The following is a 23,088-nucleotide window of genomic DNA, read 5'->3' as shown; positions in this document are numbered from 1 at the left end:
GAAATTCATTCAAAATTTGTTTTTGAAAAACTACCTTTTTCCTCATAAAATACTAAAGTGACTTTCAAGATGTCCCTGTTGATGGAAGGAGCACTGCCATATCTTTACAGCAGCAGGGGTATGGTAAGACCCCCGTCTCCTCCTGAACAGGCAACTATGTGGAAGTAAATTCAAGGGTCTTTAACCACAGGTTTTTTCCACCCATCCAACTCTCCAGTGGGGATGGGGTTCTTCTTTGTGGTCTATGATCCCTGGTTTATGCAAGTCTATGCCCCTGCATAAACTATCAAGGTCTCAATTACATAAAATTAATGAGTTTCTTCAGAGCGAATGAAGTTTTACTAAGTTTCTCTTGTATATTCCTTCGTTGCAGGCAGCTGGAGGATAAATGGAAGAAAACTTCCATATTGAATACCTAGGCCAGTGGGCAAATTCTCAAATTGCAGTTGGAGTATTTATTGTATGTCAAAGTGAAAAAGTCTGAGTCCATGTCTCTGTAGTGTTGTTCTAGGGTTTCACTGTCTCAAAGGGGATGATAAGCATTTATTCAGCTCAGATCAGACCAACTCACTAGTCTAGTGCTTGCTGGGTTTTTCTAACTTCTTTTAGAAGATTTTTTGAAGCTTCAGCATGGTTGTGGCCCCTCTAACCACACTAAGATTGAGAGCCCCAGGTCCTCTCTGGTGGACCCTTGAGGCTCAAGATGCATTTGAGGAGCTCATGAGGATGCTGACAACTTCCCTGGATCCCTCTTTTTCATGTTTCGAGACTCCATTCTCCAGTCTCCATTCTCTTCAGGCATTATAGAAGACTCGGGGCTGTTATTCTGGTAAAGTAAGTTAGCACCAAATATTAACTAAAATGGTGGCAATAACTGCTACACATACTTACAATGCATAATGGCTGACACTATGGGAATGCTCCTTTTGGAAGATGTGTCTGAAGCTCTATGTGAAATCACGATTGTTCGGCTTGGGTAGGTAATACGACTACACAGGGCATGCTAGCAAGACCATAAAAGGGAATCTTTGTCACATCCCCCCAGCTTTTTTGTCTTCAGGAAGACTCTGGGTGCAGTGCTTCACAGAACAGGGAGTTCATGCTTTCCAACATGAGATCAAGAAGTCAAGAAACTTTTATTGTCATTTCAACCATATATAGTTGAAGCAGCGCATAGTGAAATAAGACAATGTTTCTCCAGGATCATGGTGCAACATAGAACAAAGACAGAGTTACATGGAACAACACAGAGCTAAGGACTTAAAGTAAGGTAGTCCTAGCCACATAAAGTGCATCTGTGCAACCAAGTGCAAACAGTGCAAGACAAAAGACATTGCAAACAAACAATACAAAACACTACAAGACAATAAACAAAAGTCACTACACAAAAGCAGCGCTGACCAGAGTTCATACTGTATATTTTACATGTGCCAAAATACAGGAATGAACACTTCCCTATGACTCAGACCCAACCCAGGGAAGGGTGTGTTTTTATCTTCTCAGAAAACCACCTTCTTGGTGGCACTTTTATTATTCAGCCATGATGCGGGTGGAATTGCTGCTCTAAAGGACATCTGGCTAAGCCAATGTCTCTGCTGTCCAGACACATAGTGTACCCTTCTTATGTGAACAGATCTCAGTTTCTTACCTTGGGTCCCATTCTTAGGGCAGTAATCCTCACAAGACTCTTTTAACGGAAGAGACACAGAATGCCTCACTGAGAGTGATTTACACTCCAAGGCACATGATCAGGTAACAGACTTTCTGCTAAGGCTGGGGCTGAGGTCCAGGGAAAGGTGTCACCCACAGGTGGTGGAATGCTTTAGGCAATATTTAGCCAGGTGGAAGTGTCTTTGCCTCCTGTGGCTTTCTTTTTTCACCAAACCCTCACCTAGCTGAGGCTCTGTCTATATGCTTTCCCCAGAAACGTAGCTCTGCTCTCAAGGGTCCAAGCCAGGGTATGGTGATGCACTGCAGACACACTACACTGCTGCAGACACACCACTTTCAGGGCCTATCACCCTCTACATTAAAATATACATGGCATCCATTGCTGTGAGTCATGTGCCTGCTTATGTGGCTTCCTTGGGGAGACACCCTCTGGTTTCTTGCTTTGGTAAAAGGAGGTGGGCTTGCGGTGGTGGCATGTGTGTTTACATCAACAAAGAATCATGCAGGATCTGTCCTTGTTTTTAATTACTGCTGTTCGGTAGTGGAGTTTCTTTCATCTTTAGATGCATGACATTTTATTTACCATGGGAATTTACTAAGGAGGCATGTGAACTCTATTAGCGATTTGCAGATAGATCACCCTGATGGACTGTTTATTATCAGCAGAGATTTCAACCATGCAAATCTCAAATCAGTGCTCCCTAATTTCCATCAGTATATGGACCTTGCAGCAAGAAGGGTTTACTCAAACATCCCTGGCATTTACCATGTGGTGCCATGCCCTTACATTGGCAACTCAGAAGACACTTCTTTTATGCTATTTCCAACATACATCGCGCTTGTCAGACAATCTAAACTAGGTGAAAACCTACAGGAGCCATCTCTGCTCTTTAGGACTGTTTTGAGTGCACTGACTAGCACAATTAGGCTGCAACCAAACGAGTTTTCATCAACTTAAAGGAGTGAGTTATCTCTAGGAGCTAAGTGATCAGCTACATTAGCAAGTACATTGATGATGTGACCATCTCCAAGACCATCACCACCTGCTTCATCCAGAATCTTTGGATGACAAAGGTGCGTGAGTTCCTGAAATCTAGAGACTTAAGAGCAGGAGACAAGATGGCTTTAGGAATAGCATGGGCCAGACTATCTCAAGTCATCGAGAGGCAAAGCAGGCACATGAGCAGAGAATCCACAGCCACTTCCTGGAAATTTGGAGACACCCAGCACATTTGGACACATGGCAGCACATCCAGGTGATCACAAACTTCAAGACAACTATACCTGCCTGTGACAGTGACGCCTCTCCCCAGAAAAGCATCAATGAAGACCATCCCTCCTCCCAAGGACCAGGTGCTCTGTCTAACCTGGTGTAACTGCCTGGTGTAGAACCAATGACACTGAAAAACTAAAGAGATGTTGTTAACTTCAGAAGAATTTCAGTAGACCAATGCTCCACTGAACATAATGGATCCTTCGTTGAGCTTGTCAAGAGCATCAAATTCCTGGTTGTTCATCTGGCGGAACACTCAACTCCAGCTCCATCAGTAAGAAAGCACAGCAGCTTCCCAATTCATATAAAGGCTGAGAAAAGCCCAGCTCCCTACACTATCCTTAACTTGTTCTAAAGAGGAACCATTTAGAGCATCCTGAGCAGCTGCATCACTGTCTGGCTTGGAAATCAAAAGTCCCTGCATCAGAGATTATGAACAGCTGAGATGATCATTGGAGTATCTCTTCCCTCTATCATGGACATTTACACAACAGCATTGTGGATGACCTTACACACCCATCACACACATTATTTTCCTCAAGCCATCAGACTTCTCAACAACAAGACCTACACCAGACTGGCACGCACACATGCACACACACTCTCTATCAGAAACAGTGGTGTTTTAAAGGATAAAACCAGGCATAAATGCAGGGATAACAAAAAACATGATGAGAAATACAGTGAGAAACACAGACAGAAAAAATAAATCACAAAAACTTGGGAATGGGCACAATAAAAACAAATACAGAAAGAACAAACTGAGCCAAACAGGGAAAAGACGTAAAAAGGCAAGGACTCCACACCCCAAAACGCAGCGCAGAGGAAATAAAGGTTGTAAAGCTCCTGAAACCATCCGGTCAGGTGAGCTTGGTGTTATCCTGCTGGGTCTGTAAGTGGTGGAGTCCGTCTTTCAGAAAAAAAACACACGAAAACTCTGTAAAAGGCACAATGACAAGCAACAGTCATTCAATATAAATCAATTTACACCACCACCTATACTAACACTATTGTAATTAAATTGTATTGTATTGGGTATTAAATAACAGTGTCTGGATCATTTCTAAAAGGTAAATCAGAAAATTTCTAAAATATGCATAGGTTGATTATTTTTGAATTATAACAGGCAGAGGCAATGTCGTGACTGTATTTTTCTGAATTAGTCATTTTGCATTATTTCACAGTTTTCTTTTGGCATCCCACCTGCTGGAACATTACCAATTTTTAAAATATTTTACGTGACATAACCTTGACTGAAATGTATTTATTACTCTGTTTTTCTTTTTTACTAAGACTCCTAGTGTGGTGTCAGTCGCTTTGCCTACAGAGCTTCAGACTCCTGTGACTCAGTTCTGTCTGGAGCAGAGGTTTCATGCAGGAGCAAATCGTCATGTCTGGGCACTGGATTGCCTACAGCTTCTGCCAGTGATGCCTGCTGCCTACACACACATGGCCCAGTTTTCTATTAATATTGGATGTGGCTCCTATCAGCTTACTAACAGGTGCTCTCTCATATCACCATGCACAGAGGTTGCCGATCAGTGGCTAAAGGAGACTATTATTATTTATTATATAATTTTCTATATTTTTAATAGAAAATCTAATAATTGATGCATGGAAAAAATCAACCAAAATCAAAGCAGGAAACCTAATTTGGTCCTGTGTATCTAAATCACTATTCACACAGTATGGTATTGTTCAGATTGCTATTATTTCCTACATTTTTTAATAACAATAATTAAAGAAAATAGATAAAATGATAAAATGGTGTGGATATAGTTGAGCTAATATCTTAATTTTTTCTAGCTTCTCATTGTCATTTATATGGCTACACTTATGTATTTTAATGACAGCATCAATTTGGAGTTCTCAACCAATCATGGTCGATCCTGGTCTCTTTTGTACATGGAGTGTCTACCCGAGTTATGTTCTGGACCACATCATCCCCACAGCACAGTCTACTCATCTGAGAACTACAGTGGGTGTGTTCATGCATGCCCAGGATCTCTATATTTTGTTTGCATGAGTGTTCTGAATATTATGCTGCTTCCAATATTGTCAGAATATTTATTGTAGCACTTTAAATTTGTGTGAAACAGAGGTGACATGTAATATAAGGCTTCCTTAAACTAATATTAACTGTAGCTATATCTAACTTATTATAAAAATATGAATGCATAATAATTCAAAATCTGTGTTAACCAAAATTTATAATGGGTTAAGAAAATAACCCAAATACTACACTCAATGAACAACTTTATACCATTTAGTGCAAGAGTAAGTAAAATGTTTAATAATAGTGAACAAATCAGCAGACACAAAATAAGTCATTCTAAACCCATTTTAGTCCCCACTCCCTTACTGTACTAATACTGTAGTTTGTTAGCCTGGCTCAGTGTTATTGGTCAAATCATTGAAGAGGGTCACAAAGTTTTATTGTTTGAAGAAAAAAAATAAGAGATACTGTATGAATACCAATATACAAAAAATTCTGATTCTTTATTTGGACAGATTGAATAACTTATTGAGCACTTAAAAATGGATGATATCACATAAAACCTTTAAAAAAATACTGCCTACTCCAACATTGCCCCTGCACACTCTCATTTTAGTTTTCCAATAAAAAATTAGTATTCCATAATTACTCACTCCAGCTCACTCACACAGCACATCCGTGAAATCATGCACACTTACACACAGCACAGTGTGACAGAAACACCACCACAAAACAGGAGGAATGGCTAAAGACCTGCCCTGGGGACTCACAGTAATAATTTAACCATGCCCAACTAGTTATAACCCTATCTGGGACAAATAATGCTCCAAGTAAATTGCCATAAAAAAAATCAAACTGCATTACTCAACACCTGAAGTTTCTCTTTTTTCTTAAGGGAAAACATAGTAGTTATAGTAATCTAGTAATCTCAAATGGTTATAGGAAGTGAATTTCTAGGGAATTCTAACAAATTAATGTTTTACAATTCACCAACTGAGTCATACAGCAATAAGTTGATCTGTACATAGTTGTATTTTTTCTATCAGTAATATTACCTGTGGGGGCACGGTGGCTTAGTGGTTAGCACGTTCGCCTCACACCTCCAGGGTTGGGGGTTCGATTCCCGCATCTGCCTTGTGTGTGTGGAGTTTGCATGTTCTCCCCATGCCTCTGGGTTTCCCCAGGGGACTCCAGTTTCCTCCCCCGGTCCAAAGACATGCATGGTAGGTTGAATGGCATCTCTGGAAAAATTGTCCGTAGTGTGTGATTGCGTGAGTGAATGAGAGTGTGTGTGCCCTGTGATGGGTTGGCACTCCGTCCAGGGTGTATCCTGCCTTGATGCCCAATGACGCCTGAGATAGTGACCCGAGGTAGTTCAGATAAGTGGTAGAAAATGAATGAATAAATGAATGTTATTTGTGTCAGGATTTGCCAATTAATTGCTTTAACACCAGTGATATATATATATTTATATACACACACACTGGTGTGAGAAAGTGTTGGCCCATTCCTGATTTTTAATCTTTTGCAAGTGCTTGTCACATTTTGTTTCAGATCATCAAACAAATTAGTCAAAGTGAACACAACATGCAGTTTTTATTATTATGGGACAACAAAATCCAAATCTACAAGGCCCTGTGTGAAAAAGTCCTTGCCACCCTTACCATCGAGAATTGCAATCAAGCGTTTGCGATAACTTGCAAAGAGTCATAATTCAGTCATAATTTTGTTGTAATTCAGCCACGTGAACCGCCTTCTTAAGGTCATGCCACAGCATCTCAATAGGGTTCAGGTCAGGACTTTGACTAGGCCACGCCAAAGTCTTCATTTTGTTTTTCTTCAGCCATTCAGAGGTGGACTTGCTGGGGTGTTTTGGATCATTGTCCTGCTGCAGAACCCAAATCTGCTTAAGCTTGAGGTCAAAAACAGATGGCCACACATTGTCCTTCAGGATTTCTTGTTAGACAGCAGAATTCATGTCTTCCAGGGCCTGAAGCAGCAAAACAGCCACAGACCATCACACTACCACCACCATTTTGTGTTTACTTGTGTTATCTTTGAGTAATATTTAAATTTGTTTGATGATCTGAAACATTAAGGTGTGACAAATGTGCATATACATACACATTCATTTAAAAGGTAATACAAAGTTACCTTATGTCATTTGTTTACACAGGTATAGGTAAAAACTTACCCCCCCCCACCCCCAAACAATTTCCAACAAAATAATAGAGAAAAGTGAAATGATTGTGTTGACAGGGAACACATGAAGCAGGGTTTGAACCAAGGAAGCTTTGCTCCCCATTCATGCGCAGTTGGGGAAAAGCACAGAAGAGTTTACATCTGGCTCTCAGGGAAATTACCTCTCAGAGAGCTATGCGCTCTGATACATGTTACCACGCTGAAACTCTGGCACAGACAAATGCCGAAACTCAGTGTCTTAAATAGTGGCATGCACTAATTCTAGGTACGTGACTGAGAGCCTATACAGAGGTGTGCTGGTGGAAGCAGATTTGTCTGAAGGCACCTGCGATGTTACAGTAACCTCCCCAGGAACAGCCCCTGACGTTCCCACGCTCACTGCTTGGTCTCTCCGAAAGACCCTAACCAGCTTCGGGTCCAGGATGTGTCATGCAGGGACCCAAGAGCCTTCCTCCAGACCAAGAGCATTCCTCCGGACCATAGCCCTCCCAATCAACCAAGTACTAAAGTCTGGAGGGCCGCCTTTGACCTGTGCCAGGGGCTGTGTCACTGGGCCACCATTTGTTCTCTAGCTGTGACCCCAAACTCCCCCTCCTTCTTGGAAAACATTCAAAAGGCGCCATGCCCAGGGCGGAGTGCCAAAGGGTGTTCTGGGCATACTAAGCACACATCAGGTGTCTGACTTAGGTTGCTGGGTTGGAGGCGGCCAGACAGTGGAGGGAGTGAACCAGGTCCTCGTTTACACTCTCTGTCTGACCGTTTGACTCAGGGTCTGATGAGAGATTGACGGTGGCTCCTATTACGCGGCATTAGGCCCTCCAAAACCAGCTAGTAAATTGAGGGCTTCAAAACGATTTCTGCCATCTCCTTGGCTGAGGTGAGGGTAGTAGGACAAATTTTTAAAACCGGTCCACTACCACCAGGATCACACTCATTCCCTGTGAGCAAGGCAGGCCAGCGATGAATTCCAGGGAGAGGTTTGACATTTACATTTACAGCATTTGGCAGATGCCCTTATCCAGAGCAACGTACATAAGTGCTTAAATCTCTAACACTGGATACATTAATGCTGGCTAACTAGGTTACATACTTAAGATACCATGAGTTTAAAACATTGTTCAAAGTTACAATGAAAAAGTGTCAAAGGTTGTTTTTTTTTTTTAAATGCAAAACATAAGGAAAGAAATGCTAGTTGAAGTGTTTCCTGAATAAGTAGGTCTTCAACCGCCTCTTGAAAATAGCCAGTGACTCAGCTGTCCGGACCTCTAGGGGAAGTTCATTGCACCACCTTGGTGCAAGTACAGAGAAGAGTCTTGTAGTATACTTGCCTCTTACCCTGAGAGATGGTGGAAATAGTCGAGCAGTGCTGGTAGATCGGAGGGTGCGGGGTGCAGTGCGCGGAGTGATGAGGGCTTTGAGGTAAGAGGGAGCTGGTCCATTTTTGGCTTTGTAGGCCAGCATCAGTGTTTTCAATCTGATGCGTGCAGCTACCGGAAGCCAGTGGAGGGATCGCAGCAGTGGGGTGGTATGCGAGAACTTTGGCAGGTTGAAAACAAGCCGGGCAGCTGCATTTTGGATCATTTGCAGAGGACGGATTGCGTTCATAGATAGACCTGCCAGCAGTGCATTGCAGTAATTCAGTCTAGAAATGACAAGACTGAACAAGTACCTGAGCAGCCTGTGTGGACAAAAATGGCCGAATCCTTCTAATGTTGTAGAGATGAAACCGACATGAGCGAGTCACATTAGCAACATGAGAGGAAAAGGACAATTGATTGTCCATGGTTACCCCAAGGTTGTGAGCTGTGGCTGAAGGGGAGATCAGATCATTGTGCAAGGATATAGCAAGATCATGACCTGGGGATGAATCACCTGGGATGAACAGCAGTTCAGTTTTGCTAGGATTGAGCTTTAACTGATGAGCAGTCATCCATGATGAAATTTCTGCCAGACATGCTGAGATCCAGTCAGAAGCTGTGGCATCTGAGGGTGGGAAAGAGAAGATAAGTTGTGTATCATCAGCATAGCAGTGGTAAGAGAACCCATGTGAGGAACATCTGAGGAGAACTTGGCAAGAAGTGTTCGGTAAGAATCAAGATCTGCATCAAGTTGTGATTTCTTCCATTTTCTCTCTGATGATCTTAGCTCTCTTCGATTGTTGCGCATCACATCTGAAAGCCAAGGAGCAGAACAAGAAGATTTCTTGGGTTTAGTGAACATAGGGCAGAGGAAGTCCATAGTTGAGGAAAGAGACGAGAGGAAAGTATCTGTGGCCAAGTCCAAGGGTAGTGAGGAAAAAGACTCAGGATCCGGAAGGGATCCTGAGTGCCGGGGGCTACAGAAGAAGAGGAGACAGAGTAAAGGTTGGGGCGGGTAAGAGCGAGGGGGTGAGAGGTAGTTTTAGGTAGGGTAGGGAGAGTGATGGTGAAGGATACCAGGTGATGGTCAGAGACGTGTAGTGGGGTAGCAGTCACATCTGTAGCTGGAGAAGGACGGGTGAAAACCAGGTCCAGGACATTGCCTTCTTTGTGTGTGGGGATGTAGCTGTTGAGTCTGAGGGTGTATGAGTCGAGAAGAGACAGGAGGGAAGAAGAATGTAGCTTGTCAGAGGGGAGGTTGAAGTCACCAAGCAGCGTCAGAGGGGAGCTATCGGAAGGGAAAACACTAAGCAGTGTGTCCATTTCTTCCAGGAAGTCACCTAGGGGACCAGGAGGGCGGTAAACAACAATGATAACAAGGTTGATTGGAGAGGTAACTGAAATGGCATGGAATTCAAAAGAGGAGATGGTTAAGTGTGACAAGAGGAGAGGTGTAACGCACCATTTTTTTTACAGCAATAAACCTGTACCACCACCCCTGCCCGTTTCTCGTGGTGAGTGAGAGAAAGCATAGGCAGAGGATAAAGCAGCTGGTGTAGCAGTGTTCTGTGGGGATGTCCAGGTCTCTGTTAGGGCAAGAAAATCAAAGGAGTAATGGGAAGTTAAAGCAGAGATCAAATCAGCTTTTTTCACAGCAGACTGGCAATTCCAGAGCCCACCTACCACCACTGTTTGAGACTTACACAACAGAGGAGGGTAGATGAGGTTACTGGGATTGTGACCTCTGCTCTGTGGACGTGAGCATCTGTGAGAGTAGGAATTGAGTACAGAGATGGTTTAAGGCACATATTTGCATCCAAAGTGAGAGTTAAGGTATGGTAGAATATATCAAAACAGTACTAGACACTAATGTTACAATGTGAGAGAGAGAGATACTTACAAACTAGCGTCTGTAGCGTAGAACCTTCAGTTTAAATAGGTAAGCCTTGTCCACAATTCACAAATAGGTAAGCCCTGCCCACAATTCACACCTTAAGGTAGACTGAAACTACTCCTGATTAATCAGCTGAGAGAACAACAAAGACCAACACTATAAAATCAACAATGGTATAGAAGAGTTAAGCAGATAGTATACAAAAGTCAGGAACCTACTTTACCAGAAGACAATATATTCAAATGAAGAGAGTTAAAGCACACCACGGGCAGGACGGTATAGGCAAGGACCGGAGCAAGCCCTGTGGGTGCATCCAGGGCTCTTTGTTTCAGGTGCACATCTGGCAGGCAGCCACAAATCCCAGATGTCTCCATTCATTGGGAGCCACCAGAATCGGAACCGCAGGAACTCTAAGGTTCTCATGACTCCTGGGTGCCCTGTGTGATCGGACCATTGGGTGGAACTCCACCTGAGTTGGGCTCCTGTCAGCCTACTGCTTCCTCCAGGCCCCAACCTAAAGGTGCCACTATTCTAGAATGTGTAATTATTGGTTGGGGCTTGGGGTCCACTGCTGGCGTTCTTCAATCCAGTACTGAAAGATAAAACAAAATCAATCCAGGTGAAGAACAGGGACCACTGGCTTGTATTGCGTTCAGTCTCTTTGCTAGGTTCTTGTAGTCTGTTTGGATAAGGAATGGGTGCATGTCCCCCCTCCAGCCTATGCCTCCACTCCTCCAGCACTAATTTAACAGCCAGGAGCTTGTGAACTCCTACATTGTAATTCCTCTCTGTTGCCATCAGCTGGCAAGGGGTGTAGATATTTCTTAGCTCATGCTGGGCCCCTGAGCAAGGCCCTTATCCCTCAATTGCTCAGTTGTCTAAAAATGAGATAAAATGTAAGTCGCTAAATGCTGTAAATGTAAATGTAAATGATCTCTGATACAGAACGGCCCCAATTCCTATGTTGATTGTATCAACCCCCACTATAAACTGGGCCTCTGGATAAGGCACCCGAAGGCCATGAGGCCATGCCCCCTGAGGCAGTTCTGGGTGCACTGAGAGCCCCAGACCATGATTGACTGATGGCCCAGCCTATTCACTGGTTATGCTGCTGCAACCAGGGGAAGCCCAAGATAAGGTGTAGCTCGGAAGCCCGAGTGACATATAGCATCAGACACTCTGTATGATGGCCGATGCGTAAGGTGCAAGCGGGGCACATCCAGGGCATGACCCAGTAGGGGCAGAGGAAGTGTTTCCAAACAGAGCTTCAAGCTGTGGGCCAAGCCCTTGTCAATAAAATTTCCTGACTCCCCCGAGTCGATGAAGGCCTGGAAGTTTACCTGTTTATCTCCCCATAGAAGGAGGGTGGCAGATAATAAAAGGCCAGAACTGGGAAGGGTCACATTTTGGATTAACCCAGGCCACCCTACCTGGCACTAGAGTAGGTGCTCCCGGTCAAGGACCTGGGGGTCTCTGAATGGGATGGGCCATTGTGCTGAGTTTGGCCTGCAGAACCCAACTGCATGGGGTATATAAATAAGGGGTTAGTGCAAGGCAAAAGCTTGTGAATGGAAATATGTATATTTCCAACAAAATAATAGGGAAAGGTGAAATTTTCCTGCTGATGAGGAAGCTTTGTGCCCAAATTGTGTGCCCGAAGCTCTAACATTGTACTAGACAGGCCCAGAAGAGGCAGTCTGGAAAAAGCAGAGAAAAGTTTACTCCTGGCTCTCAGGGAAATTACAAATTAGCACCAGAAAGTCAATCAAAGCCTTCCCTAAATCCTACTGATGTAGTCTGTCGTGAGTTGTGCTAATTATTGTTACGTGACTAAAAGCCTATAAATCCACAGATTTTACTGAAAGGCATCCGTGATGTTGTATAGAGCAGCCAGTATAGCAGTGTTCTGTGTGGATATTCAGTCTCAGTTAGAGCCAGAAAATCGGAGTAGTGGGAGGTTAAAACCAGCATAAAATCAGCTTTCCTTATGGCAGAATGTCAGTTCCAGTCTGCAAGAAATTAAAATATGATTTAGGAAAACAACAGAACAGGAAACTATTGTTCCACTAACTACTTTAGACAATAATAAAAGAGCATGGTCCCATTTAAATGTATGGAGGTTATTATTATTAATGGTGCTTGCAAAGCAGCATTCTTGTTATTCTGCATACTTATTAATGGTGCTTGCAAAGCAACATTCTTGTTATTGTGCCGGACAAAACTTCTGCGCGTAACTTGTCCCGCAGCTTTTGTCCTAGACCCATGAATGAGGTGGCAAATCAACCGGCTCATTGAGGAGAGGTGTGCTATTACTTTTATAAGTGATCCAACTAACGTTTGCACAGCGGACAAAAAAGTGGCCAAAAAAATCCCATAGACTTGAATGGGAAATTCATAAAATTCCTTTAAGCTCTCACACATGCAGCGTGCGCAGAGCTCAGGCACGGCTTCTCTTCTATGTTCTCCTAGTGACTGTAGATGTAAAGGAGACTCTCAATACATGTAACTATCAAATCCACACTATCAATCCAATGATATCTATCTATCTATCTATCTATCTATCTATCTATCTATCTATCTATCTATCTATTGTTCATTCAACATTAAGAATTGCATGTACTGTTCTATGCAGTATAATAATAAGTATTAGAATCCCATAATGACTGCAGTATTGACATGAAATGTCCAAAACCTCAGTAGCCACTTTTCTCCAAAAGTATTGGCACAACACCGGGTATTCATGTGACGTCACGTGTAGCCCCGCCCCAAAATAAGCGAAATCAAAAAGTTACTACAACATGGAGATGTCATATATCAAAACATTCAGCCCGATGAGGGGAACTGCCTCACGTGTATTCTGGTCACGTCACGTGACGTCACGTGATGGCACATAAAAATCAAAAAAATTGCACAACATGGACATGTGACATATCAAAACACTCAGCACAATGAGGGGAACTTCTTCAAAAGTGTTCAGATCACTTGCTTGTCTCCACTTGCCTCCAAATGTTTTCTGTCCACTTGCCTCCAAAAGTAACACTGACCCTTATGTCCACTCGCCCATTTTTTTCCCACAGACTTGAATGGGGAATTCTTAAAATTCTTCTGTTCTCTCTGTAGATATAAGGGAGACTCTCAACACATGTAACTATCATCTCCACACTATCAATCCAATGATTCCGACAGTATTGGCCCAGAGTCAATACATTTACCACACATCTATCTATCTATCTATCTATCTATCTATCTATCTATCTATCTATCTATCTATCTATCTACAGCACGTGACGTCACATGTAGCCCCGCCCCCAAAATAAGAGAAATCATAAATTTTGCACAACATGGACGTGTGACATATCAAAACACTCAGCACAATAAGGGAAAGTGCCTCACGTGTGTTTTGGTCATGTCACGTGACATCCCGTAACGTCACGTGTAGCCACGCCCCCAAAATAAGCGAAATCAAAAAGTTAGCACAACATGGACATGTCATATATCAAAACAGTCAGCCCGATGAGGGGAACTGATGTCACGTGTAGCCCCGCCCCCAAAGTAAGCGAAATCAAAAAGTTAGCACAACATGGACATGTCATATATCAAAACACTCAGCCCGATGAGGGGAACTGCATCACGTGCATTCTGGTCACGTCATGTGATGTCACGTGAAAATAAAAAAATTGCACCACATGGACATGTGACATATCAAAACACTCAGCACAATGAGGGGAACTTGCCACATGCAAGCACCATTCACATTTTCTTCAGGAAATGTACATTCTAGTTATTATTATTATTATTATTATTATTATTATTATTAAGGAGAGTCTGTTTTTGACATTTTATAAAGAAATATTTTTTACTTAATTAACTTCTAATTAAATCTTCAAATTTACAAAAACATTTAGTGAAGCATGAATGATTTTGGGAGTTTGCATGTTCTCCCCATGCCTCGGGGGTTTCCTCCGGGTACTCCGGTTTCCTCCCCCGGTCCAAAGACATGCATGGTAGGTTGATTGGCATCTCTGGAAAATTGTCCCTAGTGTGTGATTGCGTGCGTGAATGAGTGTGTGTGTGCCCTGCGATGGGTTGGCACTCCATCCAGGGTGTATCCTGCCTTGATGCCCAATGACACCTGAGATAGGCACAGGCTCCCGGTGACCCGAGGTAGTTCGGATAAGCGGTAGAAGATGAATGAATGAATGAATGAATGAATGAATGAATGATTTTGTTCACTGGAGCCAATGGGTCATTTTGCTTAGAGAGACTGTTATATATGTAGTCATCACGCAGAAAAGTCAGGATGTTTACAGTATTACTAAAAGATGTGCTGTCATAAATGCTGTCAACAGGCTCACTTGTTTTAAAATCTTGTTCAGCGTAAAACTCACGGAAACATGTGCGTAAATCAGCATCCAAGCTTGAAGCCATGAAAACATGTATTTAGATATTAGTCCATCATGGTGCTGAGGCAGATCTGAGTGCCGGGATGATCTTCTTGACTCAAAACAGAACACTCATTTTTATCTGTATGAACCCCACCATTTGTCATATGTAATTGCATTGGCATATATCAGTTACTGGAAGTGTTATTATTATTATAATTATTTTTATTTACTTAAAAAAACTATAAGTCAGTGAGAACAGAAATGAAAAAAATATATTTAGGATATAAAATGTCAATTATATTTGACATATTAAATTGGCTATAGATATAGCCCACAGATAGGGTAGATTTACTGTTTCCTGGATGACTGTGACTCTTTGAAACCTTGTCTCCATGGTACTTAATATTGTATAAAGTATATTTTAATATTATTTCTTATATAAAGTCTGATGAGTGTAACACAAAATGTGCATTAGGTCAACTTACATAAATACAAAGGAAGACCAAGGTAAAAGCACAGTAATTTACAGTAATAAAAAACACAGTAATAAATTGTAGACACCAGTTCATTTGCTTACATTTTATTCATACTCTTTAAAACAGCATTTGATAACTAGGCATATAATCTAGTAATCTGGCTAAATTTTGGAAAATTAATTCAAATATTCTTAATAACATACATTTAAAAGATTCATATTTTATAGTACATTTATTGGATAATAATAAATAATAATTAATAATATACTTTGTCTAAAAGTCTAAAATTCCATAATTTCATTTTAAAATATTAAATCAAAGACTCTATTTGCTTATAACTAGTAGACAAACCAAATTACAACTGGAAACAATTACTACTTTTTGCTCATACCTTTATCAGGTCAAGGTACTGCAATACTCGGTATTCCCTTCCTTTTTTTTTTTTTTGGAGTGCCACAGAATTTAAAACCTAAAAAACAAACAAAAATATACCAGTAAAACAATAAACAATAACTTCTGCACAGTATACACCCTTTTCTAGTCCAACAAAGGTTGACTTACTATCACCTGGGCATGGAAACTTTCCACAAAAAAACATGATGTCCATCGCCCTAATGTGTGTCCTACATGTGTGTTTGTCCACAGCATGGGCATCAACCTACTTTAGTTTATCACACATTTAAGTCTTTCGTCAGCTCTTAGCGGCGGGTTTTCTGAAAACCTCGCAAACAAGACACCTTTAGCACCTAAGCCCAGATTAGTGCCGTGCTTTACTTTTTATTTCTAGGCCATGCATCAGGTGCCTATTCAGGTCCCTGACCTATCAACAGATCCAGGTCTAGATCCTGTCTTTTCAGCCCTTTCCACACAGAGACAACCAACAATATAATTTTATGATTCAACACTAATGAATTTAACTAGGGTTCTCTGGGGAAAAAAAACCCTTACAACCCTACAATTAAAATAAAATAAATCCTCTCACCTCCCACGTGTCCAATTACTTTTGATTCCGGCGTTGAGGCGGCTCACATTGAACTCGCGAGTCCTCTCACGCTCATGGCCAATTTTGCGAATCGAGGTGAAGTTAACAGCCTTCAAGGCTCGAGAGCTACAAGCCTCCGCGGGAATCCCCGAAGTCGATCCTCAAGCGCGGAATCCTGCTCGACAATGGCAAATTGATGTGGAAGTTCCAAGGTTAGAGAGATTTAAAGAATAAAGTATAACACTGGTAGACACGAGCAAGAGTAAAAAGGTTACACAATTTATTGTGCTCAGCTGTGCAGCAGGACCCAACACACCACATGTAGCATGAGGGAAAGAAGGGCCAAGATCATTGATCACATCAAGGTTTTATAGACAGAACTCAAGAAAACCGAAAATATGTAAAAGCAAAACATCATCAATCATTGACCAAGCTAATCTGATCAGGCCAAGGTCTTCTAGAGGACTTATTGGACATTGTTTATGGACAACTCGTCCCCAGTCCCTACTGCCCTTGTCATAATCTTAAGAAAACCTACTGATGACAATGTCAGTTTCTGGTCATGACACACACAGGGTACAAGCATAGAAGGACAAAGCCTTATGAACATCTTAAGATTAGAAATTTCCACCACATACCAGACACCAACCTAAATGTATAAATATACATATTCTATCCATTTAAATGCATTTTAGTTTTTCTCACATTAAGGTCTTGTGTCTAGAGCCAGTTAATCAAATCTAATAGGCACTGACTCCATCCTGACTGATAGCTCAAAAGATTATGATTTGTGGAGGCAGTTTTGATATAGATATGATATAAATGCATGTGGTTTGTGTGGTTTGTATAATATTGTCACGGTTGAAGCACCTGCCTCGCCTCCCGAGCAGCAACACAGAGAAGCGTCTCTGGAGTACTAGTTGTTTCCGGACTGCAGTTCCCATAATCCCCGCACTGGGACTAATTACACCGCCACCTGCTTCCAATCACCCACTACCTATAAAGCTTGCACTTGACTCCAGTGCGAAGTCTCGATTTGCCACGGCTGTCAGTCTGAGCATTTCCTGTTCTGTTATTACTCCCGGTTAGTTACTTAGTTTCTGTCCTTTTGTCTCACGATCATCTGCTGCCTGCCCTGACCTACTGCCTGTTATCTTGACCACGATTTCTGCCTCTTCTATGCTGTTGTGTCTGCTGTCATTGACCCTGCCTGTTGTTGACGTGAGAATCTAATAAAAGGATGCAAATGGATCCTCCGCCCCATGACTCTTCATTACAGAAGACTTCACCACAAAGCGATCCAGCAGCTATGTCTCAACTCGCGACGGAGCTTTCCACCCAAGCCCAGCACCTCGCTGAAAACCACCAGCAATTAACTTGGCTCACCTCGGGAGAACTCCTCGCCACGCTGCACAGTGTGCAAGGCATCTCCGCCGCACCTAGCTCGGCACCGCCAGTACTGGCTGCCTCATATACAGCCACCACAGTCGCTAATCCAGCCCTTATCCAGAGCGACGTACATAAGTGAGATTTAAGCACTTATGTACGTCGCTCTGGATAAGGGCGTCTGCCAAATGCTGTAAATGTAAATGTAAATGTAATCCATGGCTCGCCTTCCTGGACAAGTTCAACGGGGACCCCGGGAAAGGCTTTCTGATGCAGTGCTCGCTCTTCGTAATGCAACAACCTGCTCTCTACCCTACTGATTCCAGCCGGAACGCCTTCGTGCACGCGTCTCACCGGCAAGGCGCTAGAATGGGCCACCGTGGTATGGAGGGAGGACAGAACTGCGTTTCCCTCCTTTGATCACTTCCTCACCCAGTTTCGCCACGTGTTTGAACACTCCGCGGGAGGAGAGATCCCAGAGGAGCGTTTACTAACTATCTCCCAGGGAGATTGCACTGCAGCGGACTACATCTGGCTTTTCGCACCCTCGCTGCCAGGCAGGCTGGGAGGAGAGACCCCCAAGCTCCTGTACCGCAAGGGATTGAACCGAGAGCTGCAAGCTGAACTCGTCTGTCGGGACGAGGGAAGAGGTCTGTCTGAATTCATGGAACTATCCATCCAAATTGATAATTTACTGAGAACCCGTCGTACAGCCGCATGCAGTTCCCTATCCAAGAGCACCGACCCCATGCAGTTCGGCTACACTCACCTCACACCCGAGGAGAGAACGCGACGCATCCATCATCATCTGTGTCTGTACTGTGGGAAACCCGGTCACATGCTGCCTAACTGCCTGACCAGACCATCTAATAAGCGAAAAACTCTTGTGAGCATGAACCTTTTCACCTCCCAACCCCAGAACTGTGCCCAGGTTGACGTACAGTTAAAAGTACCAGGAAGAAGTATTGATCTTACGGCTCTCATTGACTCCGGCGCTGCAGGAAATTTCATGTCGGAAGAGCTCGCGAGACAAAATGACATTCCGCTAACAAAATGGCATTCTCCCCTGGCAGTGGAGGCAATAGATGGTCAACCTCTCAGAAAGGGATGAATAAAATTCATTACCCAGGATGTCAAGTTACAAAGTGGGGCCCCGGCACCGCGAGAGAATCTGTTTCCTCACCACTAGTGTTAATTTCGTCAGACGAGACGAGACGAGACGAAATATGTTCGTCAACAACCTTTTTTTCATGACTAAGACGAGACGATGACGAGACTGCACCACTGTCCAAAAACGCTGACTAAGACTAAATTAACATGCATTATTGTTGACGAAAAAAGACGAGATGAAAATGTTTTGTATAAAATAAAAACTAAGATAAAATCTCTCTTCATTTTCGTCTACAATTGTCTCTGCTTTTTCATCAGCTGTTACGCCTTTAAAATATTCAGCACGAGTTCGCGGCTTCGCTGTTGCTCAAGTTACAGGTCCGTGAAGCAGATCCCGCATATTATATTGTTACCTACCAAATAAATCGATAATTTGACACAAAATGATGATTTAAAAAGGAATTTAGTCAGGCTTAATAAAGCAGTATCAATAAAGTAAAAAATGTGATGTGCGGTCAAGTTCGAGTGTATTCACTGTTTAAACGTGTTCTCAACTTCTCACTGATACTTTTGTGATTTGCGGAGTTTTGACCAGTTTTATAGCCATGATATTGTTTCTTATGCAAAAGTGGTGACAGAAAAAACTCAGCACCCCCAACCTGAAACCTCTTCCCACGCCCCTGTCACAATCACATCATAATCAAAATTAATAATTAGGCTTAAAAACAAATGTATATGTAAGGGAATCAAGTTTAACAATTACATGTACTATTGCTCCAAATATCATCAATAATGGTGTGTGCAATACCATGTATAACTTGCATTAAGTCGGTAATTTATATATATACACACCTACAGTTTTTATCTTAGGCTTTTCATTAAGTTATTTATTTCCACTATAACACTTGTGTTCCTGATATTATTGCATTTAATGAGGCCTCGTTGTATTTATTCTTACAATAGATTCCAGATGTGGTCAAGTTACAATTTTTTGACTAAAACTAGACTAAAATTAAAAGACTTTTAGTCGACTAAAACTAGACTAAGATACCTTGAGTTTTCTTTTGACTAAAACTAGACTAAAATGACGAGACTTTTAGTCGACTAAAACTAAGACTAACAAAAAAGATATGTGAATGACTAAATATGACTAAAACTAACAAGGACATTTGGCACAAGACTAAGACTAAATTAAAAATCGGAGACGAAATTAACACTACTCACCACTAGCTTATCCTGGGACTGCCCTGGCTTAAGCTTCAACATCCTGTTATTTCATGGAGAGAACCACAGATCATTCACTGGGACAGAACATGCGCTCAGCACTTACAGCCCGCTGAGGTGCCACTCGAACTTAACTCCACAATTACCGCACCTACCACCACAAGCGTCCCCGGCCTCCCGATGGAATATCGTGATCTTGTTGAAGCTTTCAGCAAGGTCAAAGCCACTGGACTACCTCCTCATCGGCCCAACAATTGCTGCATCGAGCTCCTGCCCAAAGAAACGCCACGCCCTGTCACAGCCAGAATCGGAAGCCATGAACAAGTATATAGAGGAGGAGTTAAAGAAAGGGTTTATCCGACATTCCGTGTCGCCAGCTTCATCAGGGCTCTTCTTCCTAAAAAATAAGGACGGAGGTCTCCGACCCTGCATCGATTATTGCGCACTGAACGATATCACGGTGAAATTTCGTTATCCTCTTCCCCTGGTGCCATCGGCCCTAGAGCAACTTTGCAAGGCCAAATATTTCACCAAGCTGGATCTGCGCAACGCCTACAATCTCATCCACATCAGAGAGGGGAATGAATGGAAAACCACCTTTTCTACCCAGTCTGGTCACTACGAATATTTGGTCATGCCGCTCGGCCTTGCTAACAGCCCAGCAATGTTCCAATCTTTCATAAACTACGTGTTCCGGAATATGCTGGACCGCTGGGAGATTGTGTATATTGATGACATCTTGATTCATTCAGAGACATTTCATGTCAAAAATTCTGGAGAAAATTGTGCTAAATCAACTCCAAAGTTTTCTGAATAACAATTGTGGTCTTTCAATCGAGTTTTAAGTCTGCTCACAGTACTGAGTCTGCACTTTTGAGAGTTTTAAATGACATTTATCTTTCTACTGACTCCGGAGACTCTGTGGTTCTTATTCTCTTAGATTTATCAGCTGCTTTTGATACCATAGACCACTCCCTTTTATTATCAAGCCTCGAGACCTGGGTAGGTCTAAAAGCAAATGTTTTGAGCTGGTTTCAGTCATACCTAACTGACAGAAAGTTCATAGTGAAACTGGGTAACTTTTCCTCCTCCCGCGCCGCGCTGTCCTGTGGCCTTCCACAAGGCTCTATTTTAGCTCCTTCTCTATTCTCATTATATATGCTACCCCTGGGCTCTATTTTCCGGAAACATGATGTATCCTTTCATTTCTATGCTGATGACACTCAAATCTACTTACCAATTAGGAAAAATAATCCCTCAGCAATCTCATCTCTTCTAAAATGTTTAGAAGAGGTTAAATTATGGCTGGCACAAAATTTTCTGTTTTTAAATGAAGAAAAGACTAAGGTAATAATGTTTAGCCCAAATGAGAACTCTCAGTCCTCTAGCATAAACCTAGAGAGTTTATCTGTTTTTAGATCTTCACGGGTGCAGAATCTTGGCATCTTTATTGATCAGCACTTAAAATTTGACAAACACATCTCGTCTGTTATTGGGTCTAGCTTTTACCAACTGCGGATTCTCTCCAAAATTAAACATTTTCTTACCCCTAAGACTTTAGAAATGGCTGTTCATGTGTTTATAACCTCTCGCTTAGATCACTGTAACTCTTCATATTGCGGTATATCTAAAACTCAGATTACGTGTCTCCAGCTCGTTCAAAATGCTGCTGCCAGATTTCTCTCTAGCTGTCGCAAACATGAACACATCACTCCCATTCTTAAATCTCTACACTGGCTGCCGATTTCTCAGAGAATAGATTTTAAGATTCTACTCTTTGTCTATATGTCTCTCCATAATACCTCTCCTCTTTACTTATCTGAACTTCTTCATCCCTACTCTCCTATTAGAAGTCTTTGCTCATCTGACCAGGCCATGTTGGTGGTCCCTCGTGTACAGCTCAAGCGTAGAGGAGAGCGTGCTTTTTCTGTGGCCGGTCCTAGACTATGGAACTCCCTGCCACTAGAGATTAGGATGGCACCCACCATTTTAAGTCCATGCTAAAGACCCACTTTCTCTAGCCTTTTCATCATTGCCCAGGGGTTTATGTCTGTTTATATCCGGTTTATGGTTTATATTTATTTCACCCTCTTTTAAACTGGTTATTTTATTATATATATATATATATATATATATATATATATATATATATATATACGTATACATATATATATATATATATATATATATATATATATATATATACGTATATATATATATATATATATATATATATATATATATATATATATATATATATAATTCTTATTTTAGTTTCTTGAACTACTTTGTGCATGTGTTTATTCTTAAGTGTATGTGCAATGTCAAACGCACTGTGAAGCACTTTGGTCAGCCATGTGGCTGTTTGTAAATGTGCTATACAAATAAAGTTGAACTTGAACTTGAACATTAGAAGAACACATCCAACACATGAGGGCAGTACTGAAACGTCTAATACAACACCGACTTTAGGCCAAGGCGGAGAAGTGTGGGTTCCACAAAACCTCAACATCCTTCTTGGGTTACGTTATCTCTGCCAAGGGGGTCGCTATGGATGTCTCAAAGGTGCAAGCAGTGTTAAGCTGGCCGCGATCTCAAACTGTTAAGGAGCTGCAGCACTTCCTGGGGTTCGCTAACTTTTATCGCCGTTTCATCCGAGGATTCAGCACCATTGCGGCACCTCTCACCTCTATGACCAAGAAAGCGCCACCCCATCTCTCGTGGTCACCTGAAGCTTTTAAACATTTGAAGGAGAGCTTCACCACGGCTCCCATCCTTCACCACCCTGATCCTGCCCGACCATTTACCGTAGAAGTGGATGCCTCCAATACGGGAATCGGAGCTGTTCTGTCGCAGCATCAGGGACCGGCTAATAAGATGTTTCCATGTGCATATTTCTCCCGAAAACTGTCACCCGCCGAACGCAACTACAACGTGGGGGATCGTGAATTACTAGCCATGAAGGCGGCTTTCGAGGAATGGCGGCACTGGCTGGAGGGCACGCAGCACCCTTTCACTGTCCTCACAGACCACAGAAACCTTGAATATCTATGCTCTGCCAAGCGGATGAACACCCACCATGAACGATGGGCCATGTTCTTCACGCGCTTCAACTTTGCGGTCACCTACAG

The 23,088-nt window shown here is 42.3% G+C and overlaps 1 protein-coding gene across 1 annotated transcript in view; it reads left to right on the top strand.

The window, feature by feature from the left end:
• Positions 1-23,088, top strand: part of reln (reelin) — a 395,099-nt gene that overhangs the window by 200,903 nt on the left and 171,108 nt on the right. The window contains exons 14-15 of the mRNA XM_060877712.1: positions 4,238-4,446; positions 4,798-4,926. Coding sequence (XP_060733695.1) covers positions 4,238-4,446; positions 4,798-4,926 — 338 coding nt within the window. The remainder of the gene's footprint in view (positions 1-4,237; positions 4,447-4,797; positions 4,927-23,088) is intronic.

The sequence above is a fragment of the Tachysurus vachellii genome, chromosome 9 (genome assembly GCF_030014155.1).
Source record: "Tachysurus vachellii isolate PV-2020 chromosome 9, HZAU_Pvac_v1, whole genome shotgun sequence".
NCBI classification, from domain to species: domain Eukaryota; kingdom Metazoa; phylum Chordata; class Actinopteri; order Siluriformes; family Bagridae; genus Tachysurus; species Tachysurus vachellii.
The sequence above is the reverse complement of the archived record's forward strand: the minus strand, read 5'-3'. Positions and strand labels throughout refer to the sequence as shown.